We start from the raw sequence: 26,788 nt of genomic DNA, 5'->3' as shown, positions 1-26,788 counted from the left end.
TTAAGGCCCCACAAATATTCCTTCCTATCCACAGACAATATGTTGTTCTCAATACAAACCCCCATGCTCCCTCCCTCCACCCCCTACGCACATTCATTTTGCCCATGGAAAATGATACAATAGTAAGAGCTATATACAGCATCAATTATGACATATTGTTTTATGTTTTTGGACTTAGACCCATTTTACAAACATCAAAACCAACAAACTTTGGCTTTTTATATACACAAACTTTCTGTATTTCCAGAAATTTTACCATAAAAGAAAATATATATAAATATGTCAGGGGTGGGAGAAAGGAACAACCACACCCACACAGAGTTTTTCTCCTGAAGAAAGCTGAATATATTGTCACGTCAGAAGTGGGAGAGGAAGGTCATCAAGGTAAATTAAATGTATTAGAATAATTTTGCCTATGTAATCCACAAAGTGACAGTTTTATTGGTGAAATCGTCAATAGGGGAAATAGTTGCTATATATTATCATAATCCACCTACACTAAATAGAATGTAAATCCCTTTCTTGTTCTTCACAAGCACTTTAAGGTAATTGAAGATCATTTGTGGGGAAAATGGAAACAAACTGGAAAAATAACACATGGAGACAAATAGAGAGAGTAATTCTGAACAAAAGGCTCACAACAGATTGCAAGTCACACACACAGGACTACATTTTCCCCGAATCGGGCATCAGCCTTGAACACCAGTTTAAACATTTTGTCAACCTAGCCTGATGCAATCTGTGTTGTTTATCACTCAACGCACAGGGGCTTCCCTTTCACCTCAGCCCCATACATACTATCACTAGTTTCTCACAGTCCCTGATGTCCCCGCTGCTGCCATCAACCGTTTCAATCTTATTCTCTCCTGAGCTGTGGATGCCCATTCCTCTGGTCTCCAAAGGTGCTAGGTGGCCATTTTGCTCAGCATAAAGCTTTTGGAGAGAATGCCATAAGTCTCACCCCACCCTTATGAACATGTTTGGGCTAAAGTTCCAAAGTTATGCCATGCCTCAGCATGCTATTATTTATTATTAATTATTTTATTGTTATTGTTATTATTTATTATTTTGGAGTACCCATAAAAGTGCTGAGTATGTCACAAAGCACAGAGAAAGACATGGTCTCTACAACAAAGCTTCTGTGCTAATTTTAGAAAAGGTACAATGAGTAAGGATAACAAACAATAGGGAGGGATTGAGTAAGGAAGCAGAAGGCTTACGGAGCAATATGGTTGTGACCTCAGAGCACCCCAATGCCAGATGGCAAAGGGATCCCTGGTAGGTACAGTGAAACTCAGCAGGCCTGACCCGCTCAATACACCTCACATGTTGCTGTCATCATAGTTGGTTGGGTGTCATCTTGTCAGTTGAAAGCTAACACCACATTGATTGTTAATATCACAGTGAAATGTCTGTAACAGTGGTTTGGGTGAAATTATGGATACTCTCTCATATTATCTTTTGGAGACTAAACAGATGAAAGAGATTAAATGGGTACTTTTTTCAGACAAACTGAAAGGCAAATATCTCTGTTTCACTGACAAACCAAGCCAGGTGTGACCAGAGACCTGGACAATGGACTATTTATTTGCATCAGAGATTATAGGACCATCATTTGCATTGTAAAATCACAGGAAACTGCAAAAGTGACTGGTGTTAGCTCCCTGAAAGGCACAGTAAGCAGAACAAAGCTGAGCCCCCAGGAGGACTTTCTGACTTAGAAGTCAAAGATAAAGTTTGGGGATTTAAGGAATTGCTGAAAGACTTTGGGATATCCATCTCTTGAGTGATCTAAGACACCAACATTTTGATCCTGTAAGGGTGGATCCTGGTTGGAACAGACAATCAACACTGGAGAAGTTGTTGTAAGTAAAAAAATCATCTTGAACAAGAACAATGGCTGATTAAATTTTAGTTTTAGAAGCATGTTTTCCTTTTGTTTGTAATTACTTCTATCTTTATTTCTTCTACCTAGTATCACTTGCCCAGTGTTCTTTTGTTTATAAAACTCGTTTTATTTTTACTACAAACCAACTCAATGCTGTGTTTGAAGAGAAGGGGTGTTTACCCCAGTTAAGTTAATAAACTGTAGTGTACTGGCTCCTTAAAAGAGCAGCAGATTTAACTTCTCTGAGTGCTCATTGTGAGGGCTGAACACTGCAGGGCAGACATTTCTGGGGAAATTCATGACTGGGAGATTACTGCAAAAAGTAACTGGGCAACGGAAGCCAGGGTGTGACCTACATGCTTATATTTTGGCTGTTGGTATCATGGCTGTAAACCACAGAAGCATAGCATTTAAGGCACCCAGAGTTGCAGGGCAGGAGGTGACACATCCCTTCACTGGTCTGGGTTCAACCCCAAAGCATTACAGTTGTCACATGGATATTCAATTTAAACAGATGCACACCTTGATGGTTCAATTAAAGATTGGATTTCTTCCTTCTCCTGGAACTTGTAACTTGTTCTGTGATGTCTTCTGATTAACTAGTTCTTTAGCAACTTAGTAAAATCAATACAATTGTATCATAAAAAGTGTTAATTGTTATACTTCACAATTGTGGATGAAATAATTATTTAAGATTTATATTGTTGTAATGCTCAGTGGACTAACCAACATCAAAGCCCTGATGTGATAGACACTGTACAAACAGAGAAGCAAACATGGTTCATGCCCTAAAGAAATTACTATCGAAAAAGGATCTATATGCTTATTTGTAAAAACTGGAATCCAGGAAAATCTAAACTTTATCTTTGGAATATATTATCTTTAGAGTACATACAGCTAGGTTCTCAGCTGATGTAAATCAATGTCACTCCACTAAAATCAATAACGCTATGCCAATTTACACTAGCTGAGAATCTGGGTGATAATGTTCAATGATAGCAAAGTCCTTCTATGCTATCCCAGGTATTTATTTTCATTTGTTTATTTGCTGCTTTAAGACATTGCTGCAGGTGTAGAGCCCAGCCAACAAACCGTATAGATTGTGAGCTGTGCTGAAACTAGTACATTTTGCCTTTTATTTATTTAGGCAAAACAGCAAAAATATTCCGTTTTTAGTTTAGCTGATACTGCCCATCAGCAAATACAACCTGTTTTGTATTGGCGTTGTGAATCAAAATGTGCCTGTTACAGTGGATGATAAAATTCAAGGTCAGAGAATAGATTAGCTAACCACGTCATGTATTCCCTAAATTGAAAACAGAGAGGACTGTTACATAGGTGTCAGCTAAAGAAACCAAATGAAAGCACCAGCTTTTCTGATACAGACAATTTTTTAAATTCTTAGAATATGAACAATTGAAATTCTTTACACATATTCACAATTACAAGATCCAAAAAGGATAATTTTAGTGGTATCTTATGCCTGTTTTAGTTTGTTGCTCTACTTAGTTCACTCCTGTGAGTTGTTATGCCTGATTAATTAAGAGCCTGATTCTGCCCTCACTTTGGTTTTACTGTGGTGTAACTCCACCGACTGAAATGGAATTACTCCTGATCTACAAAGGTGTGAAATGTGAATCAGTCCTAAAGAAGAACATTTACTTTGGACAAGGCCCTAATTAAATGGTGTTTGGGGCTGATTCACATTTCACACCAGTGTAAATAAAGGAGTAATCATAACAGACTAGAAATGCCAGTTGCCAATTTGTTTTGCAGATACACACTGCCGCACAGTCCTCTGCAGCTGCAATATTTATTTTGCAGTTACACATGAGTAGGTTTCTGTTATTATTTCATAATTTTTGTTTATACAGTTGATGTTGGCTTGGCTCCTAACAGCCCCAGCAGGAGGACTCCTCTTGCATAACAACTATGTTTTCATCAGTAGTCCAATGGATTTCTTCTTGTTCCTGCATGAGGCTTTTTATTTTACCTCTGTATCCCATCACGTACTGCTGTGGCATAACAAGAGTTGAGGAGTCTGGACACGTGGGTATTCTCACTAGGTGCTAAGGCCTTATTGTTGTAAGGTATTGGGTCTTCAAGTATTCACACAGCTTATTTGTTCCTCCATCCAACCACTACTCCATCCTTTGTCCTTAATTTTTTCTTCTCTGCACGATGGGACATTAGTTATGGTGGTCATACAGCATTTCCAGCAGTGGCTGGCTTTCTCTTTGCCTTTGCAGGGATTCTTTAATTCACTGCTGTTTCCTTTGGTCCTTTTCTCCTGTACAATATGATCAAGAGCATGAACACCTTAGTTTGGCTCTACCCTATTCGTCCCTATATAGGACATCACAATCACCAATGCAGATAACTGTGGCTCAGTATGTTGTTTATTTCTGAAGATCTTGATTCTGTAACCCACTGTAACTTATTGTATTAGCAATGGTGGCAATAAACAACTGCATGAGTCTGTTTCCATTAGCAGTCAGTCTCCTGTTGTTCCTGTGGGAGAATCTTTGGTTCACTTATATATTTTAAATTTGTATTATGTAACAATGATATCCATATTCCATCCCTACTCAGTACTATTAATGAACCTCTAAGGTTTGTTATTAGGTGAATGATACCTGCTCTCTGAGCTCCAACATTCATCTACCACTTTATATCCTACTGACCACCACAAAAAAACACCCCGCCCTTCCTTGACATAAACCCTTTAATGTAATTTACACTTATGCAGACTATATTTTGATCAAAATTGTTTGTGGTTCAACATGTTAATCTTTGCTTACCAGCTTTCCTACCTGCAGAAGTTCTAAGAAATTTATTTAGTACCATTTCTAGGTGCTTTGAGATCCTCAGATGGAAGATTATTACTATATATTTGTATTACTGTAGCACCCCCAGAGACCCCAACTGAGATCAGATCACCATTGAGCTATGCACTGTGCAAACACCTGGTAAGAAACAGCATCTGTCCCAAAGAGCTGGCAGTCTAAATAGACAAGCCAAACAAAAGGCGAGAGAAAGGCAACATGATTATCCAACTTTACATATGTGGAACTAAGGCACACAGATTAACTGACTTGGCCACGGCCATACATGAAGTCTATAGCAGAGCTGGGAATTGAATTTAGATCTCAAGTCCCAGTCGAGTGTCTCAATCACAAGATCATACTTCCACTTTTTAGGTGTTAGAGGAACATAAAGAATTTCATCATCATTTGGAGTTTCACAAAAACTGGTACTTCTGCTCAAAGTACAAAAGTGCCCATTTTCAAAGCCAACCTCTATTCCCTTGTGCTCACATGGCTTCCACTGAGTTTAATAGAAGCTGCACATGTGTGCATGGAGGAACAGAATTTTGTTTCTATTGTGAACATGTAAAGGAATATGTCAAGGTTGTTAAACACAATTTTCCTCATTTTAACAATTTTTAAACAAAGATTTCTCTTGATTCTAAAAGTATATGTAATGATATTAACCCTGTAAAGTGAAGTCCAGACATTCAGCATATCTGTACAGGCAATATCATCTAGAAAACAGAAAATAGCTAATACCAAAAATGGGACTTGATCTTTACCTCTCATGCAAACCAACTTTCCCTGTCATGCTCTTGCTTATATGTTGCTTCTTTCATTCTTGGTTTTTTGACTGGGTCACTATTAATGTTGTGTACAAATCCCACGTTTCATTTTATGACAGATTAGTGGCAAAACTATTAAACCATTCTCAAAATTGTAACACAGTGAGAAATTTCACTCGGTGTCCTTTATGTGGCATCATTTTTGTGATTTTCCAGCTAAATTCTCATGAAATGGTATTAATAAAGCAAAATCACACCTTTTCTGGCCTCCCACACGCTACCAATTTTACTAAATCACAGTGAAGATGTCAAGTGTGAGAGTTTTGCTATAGCAGTGAAAATCTTCACATAGCTGGAGGTACTAATATTGCCTCTTAAATACAAATAAACTTTTGAAATAAATCTTTCTATGGAGTTGAAGATCAAAGAGCTAGGTCCCTAACATACCTGTACTCACATACACAAAGAATACCCAGAAACAATGTGTCTTGGATTATGTAGAAAGGATTGTACAGTGAAGAATGAATGCTGCAAAGACTTATGTAGATGTTTAACTTTAATAATGGACGCAAATGCACTGATTAAATTGGTTTCTTCTTCCGGAAATAAAGTTAAACACATGCAAAAAGCTTTGAATGACCGAGTCAAGCTTTTACGCTTCACTACTGTATCAGCACATGTCACTGCAAACAAAGTGGAAAGTTCCTTTTTATAATTATTAATACAGTATTTTTATATATTTACGGTAAAGATTTGTAAAATTGTTTATACTTTATAAATAAAGAACTATAAAAATGTAGGCAACCTTTCTAAAAAATATTTTACTTTTCTTGCATGCACTTTGAAGTTCCTGGTTCTGTACTGACTGGAACCACATTAAGGCTATCAAGGATAATTCCCCACTCTGGCACATCAAGTGCAGAAGGTGGGGACCTACAATGACTCTAAACATTAATACTTTCCACTCCAGGCTTGTATTAAACTCCCAAGGTTACAGCTTTTCTCTGACCTTGCACTGGTAGATGCTGCCACCACCCAAGTGCAGAACCCCTTTGACAGCCCACGAAGGCGCACTTTAGAATTCCTTCCTTTGGGGTACCCTCACACACACACACACTCCCCAGGGAAGAGCTGAGAAAGAAAAACTAAGGAAATCAGCTGTTGCCACCACCTAATTAAACGTGCACAAACCTCTTAAGACACAAAAATCCAATTCTGTTCTTAAAAATAAAAGTACATTTTATTAATAAAAAAAAAGAAAGAAAATACATCTGGGAACTCAGGCTATTGCTAGATTTTAAAAGAGCCACTACAAAATTAAGCACCAAGAATAGCTTTCTTGAGGTCCAGTTTAAAGGTTACAAGCAAAACAAAAGCACCTGGGTTAACACAGAGGAATCCACAAGCCATAACGAAATAAAAGGGATAAATCTAATCGCGTCTTCCTAGACATTTCCTGATCTACTTACTTATCTGGGGTTTTAAATGAGAAGTTTCTAAGTATGATACTGATGATTTTTTCATACCTAGAACTCAGTGGAGATACTTGTTAATTCCATTGGGCTCTTAAGCACCCAAATTTCTGAATGAACTGAACCACCAGTCTTTATCGATTAATAATCATGAGTTGCAAACCATATTATAGGTATACATATATATAATGTTTCACTCATGCTTTCTTGCTTATATGGCTCAAAGAATCTGTTACTCTGGGAGGGAATGAGTTAAGAACAGAGTTCTGAATTCTCTGGTCCTTTAAGTTCCCTTAGGACTGCTTATGCAAAGCACAGTGGGACACACGAGCTGGAGATTTCCCCTGGAATCACCCTTATGAAAAGCTGGAGAAGGTGGGTCTCTATGTCCTACATCATCTCTACCACCACCACTCATTTGGTGATCCACCACCCTGATTAAGGGTTAAGATAGGACAGGTGTTTCGAGGGCCAGGGGAGGAGACAGGGGGCCACTTAGAAAAGCGGAGAGGGTATGTCAGTGAGGAGATAATAGCAGACGAGGTGTGGAAGAGCAAGATTCCACCACACCTGACTCTCTGCAAGCAGAAGGTCTTCTGAAGTTAACACTGCTCCCCACCCCTCCCCACAGACACACTGTAGTTTAACTTATGTTGGGACTGGACTGGTAGTTATCAGCCTATCAGATCCCACTCTCTACTGTGCCTTAGTTCTGCTCAGGTGCAGCAGCGAACTGAGCCCTGAGTTTCATCCAGCACTCTGAATTTCTTGATTTTTACAGAGTCACATTGTGCCTTTCTGTGACCTGATTAAATACTAAATTACCTTTGCTTAAGTCTTATCTAAATTGGTTAAGGTGTTTAGAAGGCTTGAAAAACTGAGAAGACTTGAAATAGTTACATTTTCCCACTATGTGGCCAGATCCTGCAAACCGTTATGCAGGTGAGAGTGACAGCATTAACATAAGCAGGGCTGCTCACCTCAGTGGTTTGAGCATTGGCCTGCTAAACACAGGGTTGTGAGTTCAATCCTTGAGGGGGCCATTTAGGGATTTGGGGCAAAAATTGGGGATTGGTCCTGCTTTGAGCAGGGGGTTGGACTAGATGACCTCCTGAGGTCCCTTCCAATCCTGATATTCTATGATTCTATGAAATGGAGATAGCGTTTGCTGGGCAGGGCCCTTCTTTTGTCAGTTTATCATCAATATGGAGTTTTATTAATTACTGACATGTAGATGTAAAAATATACACAAATTCTTTTTTTAAAAAAACTTACCTCCTGTTACTGCTTAAATACATTTTTTATTTTAAATAATAGGAATGTGCCTTGATAGAAGTTCCAAATCATGAGATAATTAAATGACAAAGCTAAAGCAGTGGCCAGATTTTATCTTAAAGCTCTTCTGAACCCACAAATCCTGCGTTTACTGCTATTTGGACTGGGGTTAGTGTGTGGTTTGTGCATGTGAGCGTGTGTTTTAAATAAAGTTCCCTCATGATTATGTCAAAATAATATTTTGTTTCATATTACTTGTAATATGAATCTAGAGCAAGACAAACTGAAGGCATAGCTGCATAATCTGAGCAAGTGACAGATTAGTTAAGGAATACTGTATAAAGTTTGTATTTCAGATATTAGCAACCTTACTTACTGGCTTAGGCAAAATGCCTTGCACAAATGACGAATTTGTTCTCTAACTCTGCAAAGGATTAGCTTGAAATTCTTAAAGAAAGTGCCTGTGCTATCTGACAGGTTTCAGAGTAACAGCCATGTTAGTCTGTATTCGCAAAAAGAAAAGGAGTACTTGTGGCACCTTAGAGACTAACCAATTTATTAGAGTATAAGCTTTCATGGGCTACAACTCACTTCATCGGATGCATGAAAGCTTATGTTCAAATAAATTGGTTAGTCTCTAAGGTGCCACAAGTACTCCTTTTCTTTCTGTGCTATCTGCTGAACATCAGCTGTCAGGTGAGGCTTTGACCGAGTAAACTCAACACTCCCTCAGGCTGGTGGCTCTTTTACAGTTTAAGCATCGGAGTCAAAAGGATGTACTTCTTTCAGTTTCTAAACCTATGCGTAGTGATTTCCATGATTCAATATTTTCCCCTACTTTGAATAAAGGGTTTTGTCTGAAAAATAAAGGTTATCGCTCGCTTATCATTTCGCTTCAGACTATCTTCCTGAATCAATAGCCTGTTTCAGCCTCAGTTAAATTTTACCATTTTATTACAACACTAATTATATGTAAAACATCAAGTTTAAAAGCATTTTAGCATTTACAGTATTCTTTCAGCAAGACAGATATGTTACTACTGAATCTTTTCCAGTGTCTAAAATCTTATATAGAGTATTATCTTCTCAATGGCTATGACACAGCAGATTTTCCACACTATGTTGTGCTAGAGGACACAGAAATAAAATATGGAATTTTTAACCCCCACAATACTCAGGGAGCATGAGGCTGAAATTGTGAGATAATCCAAAATTTACTAAACAAATCTAACTTGTGTTGCAAATGTAAACACCAGGGCCAGATTTTAAAAGGATTCAGGTGCCTAGCTGAATTTTCAAAGGCATCTTAGTGCCTAACACTCTGATTTCAGTAGCTGTTAGAAGGATTTTCAAAAAACATCCAGGAGCCTAACAACCACTGAAATCATTGAGTGTTAGGCACCTAGGTGCTTTTAAAAACCCCTCTAGGCACAATAATATTCTTAAAAATCTGGCCCTGAGTGACTGCTCCAAAGCCCATTGAAGTCAATGGCAGCCTCTCCACTGGCTTCAACTGGCAATGAACTGAGTCCCAAGAGATCGCCATTAGTACGTAAAAGGAAGAAAAGTGAAAACTTACCCATGAATTCAATTCCTAAGTGGTCTGCTATACCGAGGAAAGCATGGAAAAGAAGAACAAAGAAAGACAGGAAAATGTCAGAATTGGGCCCAAATAACACACAACTCATCATCATTAAATGTTTATATTATGTTTACGTCCCAGGGCCCCCAATGGGAGCATGGTCCCACTGTTCTGGGTGCTGTACAGATACAAAAAAGGGACAATCTCTGCCAATTAGGGCTTACAATCTAAAGAGAGAAGCATCTAGACAGAAGGGGATGGAGCTACAACGTACAAGCAAAGGAATGTGGTGAAGAAGTGACACAGTTTTGTTCATTATAGTTTCTTTCATACTTGGCAAAGTAGATTTAAAATGCTACCATTCTGATGTGGTAATATTTACATTCACTTTATGGTGATATAAATGACTATACTAGATGCAGAGCAAGAGGAAATCAGACCCAGAAAGTTATAACCAACAGTTTCAAAACTGGGTATCTAAAATTAATCTCCAAAAACCATATTTAGGATTAAATTAAAACAAAAAGGTGAAAAAAGAGGGTCAGGTTTTCAGTTACTACACATGTGCAACTCCCAGTTGTAGAGATCATCTGAATTTTTTTCTCCAATGGAAAATTTCAACTTGTCATTGAAATGGCAAAAACTAAAAATTTTTGTCCAAAAACCAAATGTTTTTAGGTTTTGGCCTCAACTTTTTTTGATTTGGAGGTTTTCAGGGTGTCCCCCCCTCCCCCGCCCCCCATCTATTTAGTTGGTTTGTTTTATTTGTATGAAAAATAGCAATTTTCTGCAGAAAGCAAACCCTTTTAAAAAAAACCCACCATTTTGTTGAAAACTCAAATTTCCACCACATCACAGTTTGATGGAAAAATTCTGACCACCTCTAGACAACAGTGTGCTATAAATATGCACAGAGATAACGCACGCTGCTGGAAAATCATCTCACTGTCCTTCTCCTGGAGATGTGAAAGGAAGGGATTTTAACTGCAGTCTGCTTCTTTTCATTGTATATGCAAATAATCACAATACAGAGGGACTCACTGGGTATTTGGCAAGGTTTGTAGTTTAGCAAGTACAATAAGTAGGAAAAATGGAATTAAAAATAATTGCATTCACAATCCTAAAATGGATCAGGTTGAAACTCGCTCACAGGTTCAGGATTTAGATATATATGGCTTGGAAGTTGTGCTTGGACATTACATCTTCTTGGATCCAGAGCACATGCTGGATGCACTCAGACTCTGACTCCTACAGGCACTGCTTCTGCCAGGTAGCACTGCAATGTGCGTTATTGTACTTCAGTAAAAGTTGCGGCCTTGGCCTTTACTCCAGTTAGCTGTGCATTGTGTTTTCTTTCTTTTCTATCCAGAGTGACAGCAGCAATGTACAGAATATCGTGAATAAAAATACTGGGTTTCCTGTAAGCTTTCAAATCTCTCTCAGATATGTTTAGTAGGGTACTTCACAAGACCTTTTAAAAGGTTCTGAATGTACTGAACTTTCACATTTAACTAAAAATAAATATCATAGCACAAGAAGGAATTGAAAACTGTTAAGAATCTGATCTTGAAGTGTTTATACACAATGAAGTCAAGCACAGTTTTTTTTCCAAAAGCAAAACCAGCTAAGTTCAGCCTCTGTCTCTGTCACATCATTGCTAGATTTCATATCTTTGAATGTGATGTGAAATTACGTGGTGCTTACTGAAAAACCAGGGAGCCAATCATCCAACACACTAAGAACATAAGAACAGCCATACTGGATCAGATCAAAGGTCCATCTAACCCAGTATCCCGTCTTCCGACAGTGGCCAATGCCAGGTGCCCCAGAGGGAATGAATAGAACAGGTAATCATCAAGTGATCCATTCCCTGTCTCCCATTCCCAGCTTCTGGCAAACAGAGACTAAGGACATCATTCCTGCCCATTCTGGCTAATAGCCATCGATGGACCTATGCTCCATACATTTAACTAGTTCTTTTTTGAACCCTGTTATAGTCTTGGCATTCACAATGTCCTCTGGCAAAGAGTTCCACAGGTTGACTGTGTGTTGTGTGAAGAAATACTCTTTTGTTTGTTTTAAACCTGCTGCCTATTAATTTGATTTAGTGATCCCTAGTTCTTGTGATAGGAGAAGGAGTAAATAACACTTCTTTATTTACTTTCTCCACACCACTCATGATTTTATAGACCTCAATCATGTACCTCCTTAGCCATCTCTTTTCCAAGCTGAAAAGTCCCAGTCTTATTAACCTCTCCTCATATGGGAGCCATTCCATCCCCCTAATCATTTTTGTTGCCCTTTTCTGAACCTTTTCCAATTCCAATATATCTTTTTTGAGATGGGGTGACCACATCTGCATGCAGTATTCAAGATGTGGGTGTACCATGGATTTATACAGAGGAAGTATGATATTTTCTGTCTTATTATCTACCCCTTTCTTAATGATTCCCAACATTCTGTTTGCTTTTTTGACGGTGGCTGCACATTGAGTGGATGTTTTCAGAGAACTATCCACTCCAAGATCTCTCTCTTGAATGGTAACAGCTAATTTAGACCCCACCATTTTATATGTATAGTTGGGAACTGCTAGTTTTGCTACACTACTTCTTGGAAAATGTGTTAAACTCCAGTTTGTTGAATTCATTTACGATCACATCTTCTTTACAGTATCTGCTACAGAGAACAAGCATGGTTATGCAAAATGCACAACATACATTTTATAACGAAAGAACACAGGATAGTGTTATGTGGTATAGTTAGGAGAAAGAACATTGGATAGTGTCAGGTGGTATAGTCTTATCAGAATGAGTTTGGGATGGATGCATTACTCAGGATTGGTGAATCCACAGATGGTTTATGCAGATAATCCCAAACACTCTTCTTTCATTATTGGCATGAAATACATATGTCACACACGCACATACACATTTTATATTTTATAGTGCTATATACTGCCATTCACATCATAGATAGGGTATATTGTTTGCAAAGGTATAAATGTATGAATGAATATGGGATCATAAACTACAAGAGTGGACAGTAATCTCATCATATATTATATTAATAGAAATAAGATTAGCTTCCTTCCGGAATTTTCACTTTTAATTATGTGACATTACACATGTACATATGCAATTTGCATATATTATTTGCCTGCAAATCACACAATATTTATTTTATACTTATCCTTAAACACTGTAAATTAAATCAAGATATTTATAAAGGTATCATCTGCTTACTTTAAAAAACTATAGTGGAAATCTAATGCTCTAGTCTGGTCTCCAAGGGACTAAGTTATAAAAAAAGATCAAGACATATTGTCTTTAAGTCTATGGCAGAACAGTTGATAAAAAATTATCTTTCCCAAACTGGGTCAAACATATTGCATAAAAAAACCCAATGTTTTTCATCAGCAATCTGCAGTCTCCTTCAAGAGTCTGCTGGTATGTTTTTTTTTAAAAAAAGTGCATGTGCTATATCCACCCTTACATGAAGAGGTAGAAAGATTTTTCTAACATTGTGAGAGGCTCTCTATATATCAGTAAGAAGCTATTATTATAAATATTTAGGCTACTTCAAAATGCGGTGAAATGGAGGATTGGTTTGAAGGACTAACTTTTAGTAGTGTGTGTGAGGGGTGGGAAACAGAGGTGGAGAAATGTTAGGTAGTGGCATTTTATATATCCCATAGGCCTAAAACGCAACATCAGCTACTGGCATTATCTACTGTTGACAAAGCTTTTTTCTGCAGATTATGAGGAAAAGGAGTCTATCTGAAATAAGCATTCACAGACCAGTATCCCAGCTGCCAAATGATATTCTTATTCCTAGTTCTACAAGAAATTAGAAGAAGGTATCTGGGTATGAAAAAAAACAAACAAAGAACAAACAAAGCAAACCTCTTGCTGACTCAATGCACATAAGATGTTCTACCCACACTGGAATATGCATTTGATGAATCCCTCCTCCCTCCCCAACCCCAACCCCCAGGACGTAAGCACAGGATACCAGTCCTTTTTGTAGGATGATTAATATGTCACTTGATAGCCTCTTTAAAATCATTGGTTTCAGATTAGCAGCTGGGTTGGTCTGTATCCGCAAAAAGAAAAGGAGGACTTGTGGCACCTCCACTAGTACCCCTTTTCTTTTTAAAATCATTGTTACCACTTTTTGTAAATGGGTAAATTAGGCACAGAGAACTGGAATTGTCTGGATATTTACAAGGATAAGTCATTCAGGGCAGGTTAGTTGATACCCAGACTAATTCTAGCTGCTATCTAAAGTGAGAACTGCTGTCGATGACAGCTGATATAGCCCTAAGGACTACATGTTTTCAATTGACCTAGGAGGCTGCTAGACATCACAGAAGCAACGCTGAAATGCTTCTGCAATGCACCAATTTTTATTTGTACTTTTTCTGTCTATAAATCAGGTGTTCCCTTTTTTAAGTGTGAATGCAGAAACATTCATATCCCCTACTGGGATACATTTTAGCATTTACAATGATTTTTTCAATGATATTTCTAGAATACTCTAACATAATCACTCTGTTTACATTTCTGGGTTAATGATTTAAAGGAGCCCCATTTTACTAATCCCCTTGATAGCAGCAGCAGCCATGCACTCCTGAATTAATAAATAGTAGCAAGAAAAGGAGTACTTGTGGCACCTTAGAGACTAACAAATTTATTTGAGCATAAGCTTTCGTGAGCTACAGCTCACTTCATCAGATGCATACAGTGGAAAATATAGTGGGGAGATTTTAGATACACAGAGAACATGAAACAATGGGTGTTACCATACAGACTGTAACAAGAGTGATCAGGAAAGGTGAGCTATAACCAGCAGGAGAGAACGAGGGAGGGAGGGACCTTTTGTAGTGATAATCAAAGTGGGCCATTTCCCACCTTGATTATCACTACAAAAGGTCCCCTGCCCCCCCCCCTCTCCTGCTGGTAATAGCTCTCACCTTTCCTGATCACTCTCCTTACAGTCTGCATGGTAACACCCATAACTTGATTATCATACACATTGTAAGGAGAGTGATCACTTTAGATCAGCTATTACCAGCAGGAGAGTGGGGTGGGGGGAGAGAAAACCCTTTGTAGTGGTAAACACCCATTTTTTCATGCTTTGTGTGTATAAAAAGATCTATACTTTCCACAGTATGCATCCGATGAAGTGAGCTGTAGCTCACGAAAGCTTATGCTCAAATAAATTGGTTAGTCTCTAAGGTGCCACAAGTACTCCTTTTCTTTTTGCGAATACAGACTAACACAGCTGTTACTCTGAAACCTGTAAATAGTAGCAGAATCTCCTGATTGCTGGGCCTTGAAGGGTTTCTTTATCCATCATAAATCTTCACAAGCAGATAAGAGAATCTAGGCTACAATTTACATAAGTCTGAATATAACCAGATCCCCTCCACCCCCCAATGCACACACACACTTCTTCCCTCTAAGCCTCATTATACAGGGATTTGACTATATACAAAGACTCCTCCAACAGCTAACATTAAGGACTTATTTTCCTTTATATCAATGCTGCCCCAGCAGCAATGGTGTTTACCGGAAGTGCAATCTGTGGTTTTGAGGATATGAAATAACTCGTTAGATGGCTAGGAGTTCAGGAATGTTAGCAGTCATTCAGTAAACTAATCAGTCCCACTGTTCACCCCGTAGCACTTTTACATTCTAAAGGAAAAGAGGTGTAGTTGCCAACACCAGAAAAGAAAAGACAAAATGGTTGTTTCTCAGGTTGGCTTTGTTTGGAATAGATACAAGAGAGGACAAATAACTCTTTTGAAAAGCTCAGGGCAAATACTGACGCTACTGAAATAAAGTCAATATACTGTATTTTCTAACTACTAGCAAACATACGACTAGAGTCTCATGTGATATAAGGAAGTGGAAACTTTCCTTAAATCCTCTGCTGGGAAACCCTTTGTCTGTGGGAGTTCCCAGCATATGTAGAGAAGTGTAACCAAAGTATACCATGGGGCATAGTAGAGGGACGGAGGAGCATGAGGGAGGCAGTGGCTCAAACATAATGAGCTCTGGCAATTGCCAGCCATCAGTAGCTGTCACCCCCAGGCAGCTCTTACTTGTGCTTTGACCAGGGCAAAGAATCAGGGAACTGTAACTTACACCTTGAGAGTCCATGTCACAATGGGAACCTAGGCTTGGATCAGGCTTTTACCATGCAGCCCATAGTAAGGGGCGCTCCCCATGTTTGATGAGGAAGGACCAATTTTGTAAGACCCCTCTATGGGGTGCACCATATTCCCTTTCCTTCTACATGTCCAGCCAACCGGTGAATGCATGGAAAGTGGAGCCATGACTCTACCTATTTCCTGCCCCTCCCCACCCAGTTTTGCCCTTGGGAGGAAATAAAATCTGAAGAGCAATCTTAGCGCTCCACCAAATATCATGACTGATTCAGGCAGCCCTAACACAGTACATGCAATATGTGTGGGAGTCCTTACTCCCGCCTGTTCCTTATGAGGCCATGATAGACAAGGGCCAATCTGACCGTTAGAAAGTAAATAGTATTTGTATTTATGATTTCTGAGCACTCAAAGTGTGCTGGGCACATCATAAGAACTAGCGGAGTTACAGAACCTCATTCTCCACTGCCCTACCCTTTTGGTGGTCTTTTACACCTGTACAAGGATGCAGAAGCTGGGGTGGGGAAGGGAGGAATGCTACTATTCTGTTTTGGAAGCATTCTTCACCCACTTTGCATAGCTATGAATGACAACAACGTGGGAGGTGGTAGGGAAGCCGGACCTTGGTGTTGGCCCCCAACAGCTTACGTTCTAAATTTAGATATCACACAACAAATTGAAATGCAGAAAGGGACAAAAATTAGGGTGAGGGATGGAGGAGGGCGAGTGAGGGTTAGACTCTCTGCTCTTTCAGTCACGAAATAACCAAATGTACAATTGTAAACTATTCTGAATATTCTTCATTCTCTGCATCCATGGAACACAAGAGAAAAAAGCCAAGTTCCAGAAAACAGAAGTGAACATAAGGGTACTGTTTAATTTCATTTCGTAAACAACCTAGAGCATCTGATTGTGAGCCAAAAGATAAGTCTTATATAATAGCTGCTTTATGACAGTAGTCGGCTACAACAACAATATGGATACAAAGTGGTGTGCGTGCACGCATGGGGGCATGCGCACACACAGAGTGTCAGCAGTTTCGCTCTGGTGGGTAGATGATCCTACCAGAGAGACTCTCCTCACATATTGAATTCAATCTTCAGCTGCAATGCAACACAGACATACCCTATAAAATATTAATGATCGAAATTAATTTGCAGCTTAAGAGATACTGGCCCTGTGCTCATATCTACATCATACTCTCTCTCTTCACAGCAGCCAAAGCATTCATAGCACAAAAAATGCAAAAGCAGATTTCAAAGGCAATAATAACAATGCTGTGATTTCCTCTCAGAGTGGGTCCTTTTTTGAAAAATGTTGTTAGCTTCTTGAATTGTCAATTTATTTAAAGTAATGCCAAAATGTTCTGCTTTTGGGGAACCTTCGGAATGCCTGAAAGGAAACATATTTCTTATGAAATAACTGGCTGCTGCAAAATGATTGCATGTACACAGGACAGTATAAATGCGTTATTACTTTGCTAGCAGACATTTACCACCCACAGTTAAATATACGGCAACAGTGTAGGTTTCTCTCATTTTCAGTACAGGGAATATTGATAATACTATACGAATGGTAAATACTGTGCTGCAGTAAATGTCCCATTCTTTTCAAACTGTCCCTGTATCCTTTTTTAGTTCTGTGTTATGTCATTTTAGCGATAGATTGAGCACAAATGAACACAGTATTCCAGATGAGGCATATATGTATTATAATGATATTGGGTAACTTTTTCAAAAGCCTCCATATGATGTTCCTAAGTCCAATTTTCTAAGTGTCTAAATCTCACAGATTTTCAATAGCACTTAGACTTGTAAGTCCCTCAGATGGTTTGGAAAAGGGTAACCATTGTATTCATTTCAATGGCCCGAAAAACTCTCCCCTTTTTACACAGAGCTCTCCCCTCCCACATGGAAGGGGGGTACTTAACCACATCTGCACACACCTACCCACCCCGTGGAAGCTACAGAGTGTTTTCTGAGAGTCCAAGGTTCATACTGAGGGATGGGGGGGTAAAAAAAGGACACGAAAGGGAGAGGAATGGCAATTTACAATTTCAACCCTCACCCCCCTACTCTAGACAATGCAGCTTTGGGTGCAGGCATCCGATGGATTCCCTGGGAGCCCAGCAGAAATTTTCTGAATCCCCTTCCTCCTGAGAGAACCATGTGGGAACATCTGTGTCAGGGGATTTTTCATAGAGATTTCATCCCTTAGGTCTCCCACGTGCAGGTTTTACTGGGTAGTGGGGTGCTCCTTTACATTGCGCCGTCCACCTGGATATTGACGGCTTCTCCCTGAATGGTTACATTTGTTTTAGAACCCAGCAACATTTATGAGTAGTTTTGATTATTTCTTATGTTATCCTTTACTTTATGTTTATCAACACTGAATTTTATCATTATGCTCTCCATTCACTTAGCTTTGTTAGATCCCTCTGACTTCCTTGGATTTTTTTCCAGTCTTGAATAACCTAAATGATTGTGTGTCATCTGCAAATTTTCCCACCTAACTGCTCACTTCCTCTTTCATTAATAAATATATTAAACAATGCTGGTCCCAGGTCCTGTTCCAGCAAAGCACATATGCAAATATTTAACTTTAAGCTCATAAGTAGTCTCATTGACTTCAAGACTTGCCATGTTGAAAACTGACCATTTATTCCTGTTCTGTTTTCTGTCTCTTATCCAGTTTCTAATCCATGACAGTACTTTGTCTCTCCATGACTACTTAGTTTCCTTAATAGCCTCTTGTGAGATACTTTGTCAAAGGCTTTTTGAAAGTCAATGATACAGGATGGTTGTAACCAAGAGCAGAATTTCACCTGATGCTTGCAAGGACAATATTAATAAAAACATTAGGAATTGTGGATGTGCCACAGACTTTATATTTGAAACACAGGGCTAAATTCCTGCTCTCAGTTAAACCTGTGAAACTGCAGTGACTTCAATGCATAGTGTAACTGAGCATATAATTTATTCCATAGATTTTTGAGGGTATTTTGTGTTGTTACCAGGATTTAGTGAGGTGAATGAAAGGGAATGTACGTAAAACAATGCACTTTGATCTAGAATTTGCACATCGGGCCTGATCCAATTCTCAGTTAGGTTGATTAGAGTCTTTCTGTTTATTTTAGTGGAAGCTGAATCATACTCTGAATAGGTTACTTTAGATGTGTATATTTTTATTTTAACAGTATGTTAAATGTTGTTATTAGCATCTCATCATGCTTTCTTATATCAGTGTCTTATTGTCCCCTCATTCTTTGCTCTTTTGTTTCAGTACTAATAAAGGACATACTAGAGAGCTTCTTTCCTAAGAATAATATATATACATTTGATCTAGAGAGAAAGGAATAAAAGTGAAATGAGAAAGGGTGGAGGGGAAAGAAGAATCAAAGAGCAGGTAAAATGATGGAATGATAGCAGGCTAAAATTACATTCATTAGATATTTCTGCCCACAATGGCATGAGCAGAACTGGGTGGACTATTTGCAAGGAATTTTTTCATTCACAGGTTATTCATCCACAATGAGATTAGGATGTTCATGGAATGATTCATTATTTGTAGAATATTTTATGCAAACATATTGCAGGCTAAAAATTACAGGGACAAATGTGTGAAAAATGAATGAAAAGAGTCCCAATACCTTTTGAAATATTTATATTTACCCCCCTTGAAATATAAGTTAAAGAAAGCTGTCAGACTCAACTTTGAATTCCTTAGCTTTTGTTGGTTTGCAATGCCTGAGACCCTCAACATTTATAACATTCTTTTTTATCCACCTAATCTGATGCTAACGTAGATTGATATAAATCTAGAGGCATCCACAGAAATGTTTTTGTAATTCACCATCAAATAATGTAGTTACTTTAAGGCCCCAAATCAACAAAAAAATTTATACAACAGCTTTTTTATTGCTGAAGTCCAGGCATCATGCCACAAGAGTCTGTTCCTCTGAAACCTAACTAAATAATGTGACTGTATCACAGTTTATATTGTGATTTCTGCTCTGTTTTGAATCATTATGTTCTGAAGACCTAACATATTAGTAAGATGGGAAGTTTCAGAGTAGCAGCCGTGTTAGTCTGTATCCGCAAAAAGAAAAGGAGTACTTGTGGCACCTTAGAGACTAACAAATTTATTTGAGCATAAGCTTTCGTGAGCTATAGCTCACTTCATCGGATGCAGTGAGCTGTAGCTCACGAAAGCTTATGCTCAAATAAATTTGTTAGTCTCTAAGGTGCCACACGTCCTCCTTTTCTTTTTAAGATGGGAAGGTTATTCATTTTAATATTTAATGTTACATGTTCCTTTCTAAACAGATAGTTGCTGATGTGTGGAAAATTCTGTACTTTAAGGTTCTTCCACTGTTGTATTTGTTGCTAGTCTTAAAGTCGCTTTAATTTACACTTTATAAATACATAGGCACGTGGGAATACCTACTAATGAGCATAACAGAGGATACACTTGGGCTCACTAATGGATTAATTTATTACTACCTTGAAGACAAAATGTGACACTGTGTCTGAGTTGCAGAGCTTTTTTCATGACAGTCATATTGAAATGATATTTTCCCCAATTCAAAAGAGAGGGTTTATTGTCCCAGCTGCCCCCTAATCCACCAAGTAAATAAGAATATAAAGTACATCTCTAAATGGCACTGGCCAATAAAAGACAGAACTAGAACAGAAAATACTCTCCAGGGGCTGCTGTGGCCATTATAATCTGTTCTAAGGTTAGGCTGACTTTGGCAAAGAGGAGACAACTCTCAGTGCTAGAGCAAAGTACTTTCCTCCCCAACGAATCCCACCAACTAACTCATAGGATTAGTTAAATTGTCCTAGGAGGAGGAAATGTGATCGCAAATCTGTGGTGCATTACAGTGGGGCAGCTAAAATGCTGTAGCCACATGTGGAAGGAGGGATGAAGGTGAAGTTAACTTTATAGGTATAGCCCTGTCTAACCTGTCTCACACTCAAGTGAATAAGAATTCACAGGTGCTTGGATAAGAACAGCATCTTCTCTGAGTATTTTCTATTTCTTTTTCTATTATGTTTTATGATGGTTGGTATTAGATAGTGTTCACCCTCTTAGTATATTTAACGATGTTTAGCAATATGACAAGTTATATATCTACACCAAAGCAACTGGCTTATTGAACCCAGATTGGTGTCTGTTGATTTAAATGGAGCCCAGGGTGTTTTGGGACAAGGATATTTCTCCATTTCAATAGGGAGTCTCATTGTCCAAGCTTCTCCCCCCAAAAGTCTATAGGGAGTTATCAGGATTAACCTATTAAACCACTCAACCATTTTGAGAGATTTTGATTGGTTTTGTTCCCTATCCCCTCCACCCTATCCCATCAGCAAGAAACACACTTGACTTTTTACATCTCCAGTACATGCTATTTTTTTTCTTGTATCCGGGTTATTTAAGAGGCACAATACATCTTTTTAGATATTATGTTAATTTGTTTTTGTAATGTATTTATGCACAAACCACTCAGTGCAACTTTTTTTCCAGTGGGAAAATTGCTTTGGATGGTCCATTGCCTTATTTATTCAATTGGAATGAAAAGACACAATTTAAATTTCAGAAGATTACCATTCAAAGAACTGGTGGAAATATTATTTGAGACAGAATAATAAAACTGGACAGAACAAAGAATAAGAAATATCATAAGGAATAATTGCATTATGTCTTAGGAGTGACTACATGGCTATCTGTAAGCTTTTACTTTTTCTCGACAGTATATGGTTCTCTGAACATAAAGATACCAAGAGTCAGATTCTCTGTTGTTACCTGACCACTTTGTACCTCTCAGGTAGCAGAAGGGGTTTGGATAGCATCAGGATCTCCCCGTCTGGGGATTTTCTGGCAATAGGGGAAGTTCTACATGGTGTATAACAATTTCATACATCACCACTCCCAGACTGCTTTAAATTACACTATGTACATCAACAAGCTAGCTCACCTGTTCCCCATATGTCATTCAATCCATATAAAATTAAGAAAAATTATGTACATACAAGTATCCTCCTGCTGTGCTTGGTCATTTCGTAAAACAAACGTTCATTATTCATCCATTTTTTTTAAATAGCCATTTCATATCAAACCATTCAAAATTTGGTGTGCTTTCAGTGTAAACCAATAAAAGATGTTTTGCAATCTGATTGTTTAAAAAAAAAACACCTTTCAGTGAGTAAACAGGTAGAGCTATTCTTACTTTCAATCAAAATTTCATAATACAAGATTTTCAAAAACAAGTTCCTAAAGTTAAGGTCCTAAATCCACACTTTGGATGCTACATAAATTGGCTGATTTTTCAAGTGGCTTCTGTTGAAATCAGTGGCAGTAGTGGGTGCACTTAGCACTCTATTGAAAATCAGGCCATTTTTTTAGGAGCCTAAATTTAGATGTCATACACTGTAATGTGTAAACCTTGTATTTCATTTCATTTTTTTGGAACAGTCACTAGTGATCACATCTGTGACATCCGAGATATGCTGGTTTTATGGTCACTGATAACAGGATAAGAAGTAATTGGCTTAATCTGCTGCAAGGGAGATTTAGGTTAGAGGTTAAGAAAAACCTTAAGGATAATTAAGTATTGGACTAGGTTACCAAGGGAGGTTGTAGAATTGCTGTCGTTGAATGTTTTTAAGAACAGGTTAGACAAACAGCTGACAGGAATGGTCTTGGTCCTGACTCAGCACTGGTGGGGGGTAGGAGGTGGACTAGATAACCTTGTTAGGCCCCTTCCAGCCCGACATTTCTAAGGATTCTGTTTTTCTATATTGTGCAGCAATCCTCAAAACCACAAAATTAGATGGAAGATACCATCAAAAGGTTAATTGTATTTTTCCCCACTTTTGTGAGAAAAATTGGTGAAGGGGAAAAATATCATCTGGATTTGCTTTGCAAGCAAAGCTGTTTGTAGTGCCCTAAGGGCTGACCCTGGCATAGCTGCAAAATGGAGTCCTGAAATACCATCGATCCAGTGCCAAAGGAACACTTCAGATTTGACAAACGTCCAACAAAAACTGTTCTTATGAGGTATAAATAATATACAGTGCTGAAGAATGGAATAAACTATTGATTTTCTTTCCCTTTGGATGACAAAGCAAAACTTGCTTGTGGCACTGCTTTACTCTGCCACCAGAACTGAAAGATTATCTGTGAAAATAAATAATAATGTTCCACTCTTCAGAGAATTATGTAAACTAGAAATACAAACAACTGCACCATCTGGAGCCTGCAATTTCAAGAAGGATGCCTCAAATAAATCATCTACATTTAATACCATTACGTTATTTCTACAGGTAGCAAGGCTAATAAGTAATTTTTTATGGCTGCTGTGTTGACCTTTAATGGCTAGATCTTCCCTTGACTTACACCCAAGTAATCCTCACTGAAGTGTTTAGGATTGCAAATCAGTACAGAATTTGGCCCTATGATATTAACTATTTGTGTGTGTATTTATGTACTGTAGAACCTCAGAGTTCCAAACACCTCGGGAATGGATGTTATTCGGAACTCTGAAATGTTCATAACTGTGAACAAATGTTATGGTTCTTTCAAAAGTTTACAACTGAACATCGACTTAATACAGCTTTGAAACTTTACTCTGCAGAAGAAAAATGCTATTTTAACCATATTAATTTAAATGAAACAAGCACAGAAACAGTTTTCTTACCTTGTCAAATCTTTTTTTTAACTTTCTCTTAATTTTTTTAGTAGTTTTTGTTTAACAAGCACTGGACTGTATTTGCCTTGGTTTTTTTTTTTTTTTTTTTTTTTTTTTCATCTTTGCTGCCATCTGATTGTGTACTTCTGGTTCCAAATGAAGTGTGTGGTTGACCAGTCAGTTCATAACTCTGGTGTTTGTAACTCAGGGGTTCTACTGTATATATATACATACACACACACACCCCCCAAAATAAACTAAATCACTCTAGGTTTTGTTTAATAGTTCTGAGTTAGCACAGCACTTGTGCTTGTACTTAATTTTTAATATGTATATAGTCCCACTGAAGTTAGCCAATGGAACTTTTCACATGACAAAAGCGACGCATGCACTGAAGAGCTTTCCCGCATCCAGGCCAAAATCCTTAAGATTAGGTGTCAACCAAATGTAATGATACATCGTTTTTTTTCTGGACACTGTGAAAGAAGAGAAAATGGAAACATATTACTTCTGATTTATTTCATATGTGATACCCAGAAATGGTCACAAACTTGTCCACATGAGTAAGGACTGAGCAAGACTTCAAGATTTGGCTCCATGCCATGCTTCGCCTGAATCCACACAATTTAAAGATGCTCTTGAATTTTAATTGCTAATAGTTTCAGCTTACACAAATAGAATTGCATGAAAATGAACAAACTCGCAAGTGCATTATCCAAAATTGAAGCCATCCATATACCGACCATTGATCTGTACCACTGCATGTGGTTCATTAAAAAACAAGATTCACAGAGATGTTGAAGCTCTTTCTAAATGTATCTTTCAAAAACTTAAAACAAATGTGACCACTTTATATGATCAGATCCCTCTTTTGCATCTGAGCATGCAGCAAATGGTGCATCTAGTTTACTAGCTTGATGAATGGAATTCAAGAGCCTTTGCTGAAAGCTTCTTTCAAATTAAACCCCACTGATCAATATGCATCTAATAAAGCAGGCATTTTTCTAACTGGGATGCCAAGATTTTCCCTGAGATTTTGCAGTCTCGGCGTATCAACTATATTGGTTTATAATTGGCAGAACAAATGAAAACTTCCTTCCTTATTCAGTATCATTACTGAGTCCACTCATCATCTCTGGTAGGTCTTGGGTTTTTGGCTTCATTCAGTATTTACAAAAACCACTCTATTATTACTTCTATTGCATCAGCATCGAGTGGCCCCAGTCATGGACCAGTACCTCATTGTGCTAGGAACTGTAGATGCATGTAACAAAAAGACAGTTCCTACCCCAAAGACCTTACAATCAAGTATTATATTTACCAATAGCATATAAAATTGAGCAGCTACCCATTTGCTCCTATGCTTTTTTCCACTTGTCCAACAACCAATAGCCTGCTTAACCTCACCTAATCACAGCCAATGAATCGTCTGGTATAACATAATCATCACTGTCATCTCCCACCTCTGACTGGCTAACGATGCCAGCCTCTATCGCCCACTTATTATATTTTCAAACAAGCACCTTAATGCTTTCTCTCATGCTGCTTCTCGCTCTTGGAAGGAGCTCCCTCTAAACATCTGTAAAGCTAATGCATTGTCCTTCTAAATCCCTCCTTATAACTTCTCTTTGTCATGATGCTTACAAAAAACCTAACAGCAGCGAGGCTGCTTGTACGGAGAGACCACTGCCTGTCATGCTGGCCAATACTGGCTCATTGTTTGCTTGGTATTCCCATGTCTGTCTGTATCTGTTTGTTGTCTCTTGTCTTATATTTGGATTGTAAACTCTTTGGGGTGTGAACTGTCTGTTTGTTCCATGTTTGTACAGCACTTAGCACAAAGAGGTCCTGGTGAATGACAAGGGCTCCTAGGTTATGGCAATACAAGTAAATAATAATAATAATGATAATTTGACAGCACTGTGTGTATAGCCAGTTTCAACGTTCTCTGTGTACTCAATTAGGAACTCACACTGCAAGCATCTATATGAGTAACTTTATGCCCATGAGTAGTCCCCTTTACATTCAATGGAGCAAACTCATTTGAGGAAAATTAAACACACACACATATTCTTTCCAGGATTGGGATCTTAGTCAGTCAACTTTTCCCTTGCCAAAAAGACTGTCACAAGAACATCAGAAAGAGATCAGAAAAAAAATCAGGATATACTATTTAAAAGACGTTCTGTCAGAAAACTGATTTTTTAATTTAATTAGCCAATTTCACAAGACTCAAATTCACAGGCTATATTTTAAAAACAGAGGACCAAACCTGGTGTAAGTCTTGGTCTAAGATGGTGTAAGTTTTGGTCTAAGATCGTGTAAGTCAGCGTAGCTGCAATGAACCCAATGGTGCTATTCTGATTTATACCAGCTAAGAATGTGGTCCATACCAAGCTAAATTCTAAGCTATTCAGGGGGCTATTTTCCCCCAAGAGAAGTGTGACTGATGATATTGTCATAGGAACAATAGAAACCTAGATGAAATGTGTGTGTGTCGGGTGGGGAGAATTGCAGAGACTAGTTAAGATGGACCAAGTAAAAATCATCATCATCATCATACAGCTAAAATCAAATACTGTATATTCTACAGATGTGGATTTTCCCATTGGTACATGTGAATTAGATTACAGAATGCAAATAGTTAATTTAGCTAAAGCCAATGACAAATTATTTTAAGTATTTGTATCCAGAAAGAAAAGGAGTACTTGTGGCACCTTAGAGACTAACCAATTTATTTGAGCATAAGCTTTTGTGAGGTACAGCTCACTTCATCGGATGCATACTGTGGATAACACAGAAGATGTTTTTAAACACACAAACCATGAAAAAATGGGTGATTATCACTACAAAAGGTTTTCTCTCCCCCCACCCCACTCTCCTGCTGGTAACAGCTTATGTAAAGTGATCACTCTCCTTACAATGTGTATGATAATCAAGGTGGGCCATTTCCAGCACAAATCCAGGTTTTCTCCTCCCCCCCACCCCCCAAAAAAAATCCCACTCTCCTGTTGGTACGAGCTTATCTAAAGTGATCACTCTCCTTACAATGTGTATGATAATCAAGGTGGGCCATTTCCAGCACAAATCCAAGGTTTAACAAGAATGTCTAAGGGG

General features: G+C 38.2%; 1 protein-coding gene across 1 annotated transcript in view; it reads right to left on the bottom strand.

The window, feature by feature from the left end:
• The window catches only part of NRG3 (neuregulin 3), a 919,092-nt gene that overhangs the window by 128,893 nt on the left and 763,411 nt on the right, over positions 1 to 26,788 (bottom strand). The window contains exon 4 of the mRNA XM_073353289.2: positions 9,810 to 9,836. Within this exon, the coding sequence (XP_073209390.1) occupies positions 9,810 to 9,836 (27 nt within the window). The remainder of the gene's footprint in view (positions 1 to 9,809; positions 9,837 to 26,788) is intronic.

This window comes from Lepidochelys kempii, chromosome 7 (genome assembly GCF_965140285.1).
Source record: "Lepidochelys kempii isolate rLepKem1 chromosome 7, rLepKem1.hap1, whole genome shotgun sequence".
Taxonomy (NCBI): Eukaryota; Metazoa; Chordata; order Testudines; family Cheloniidae; genus Lepidochelys; species Lepidochelys kempii.
The sequence above is the reverse complement of the archived record's forward strand: the minus strand, read 5'-3'. Positions and strand labels throughout refer to the sequence as shown.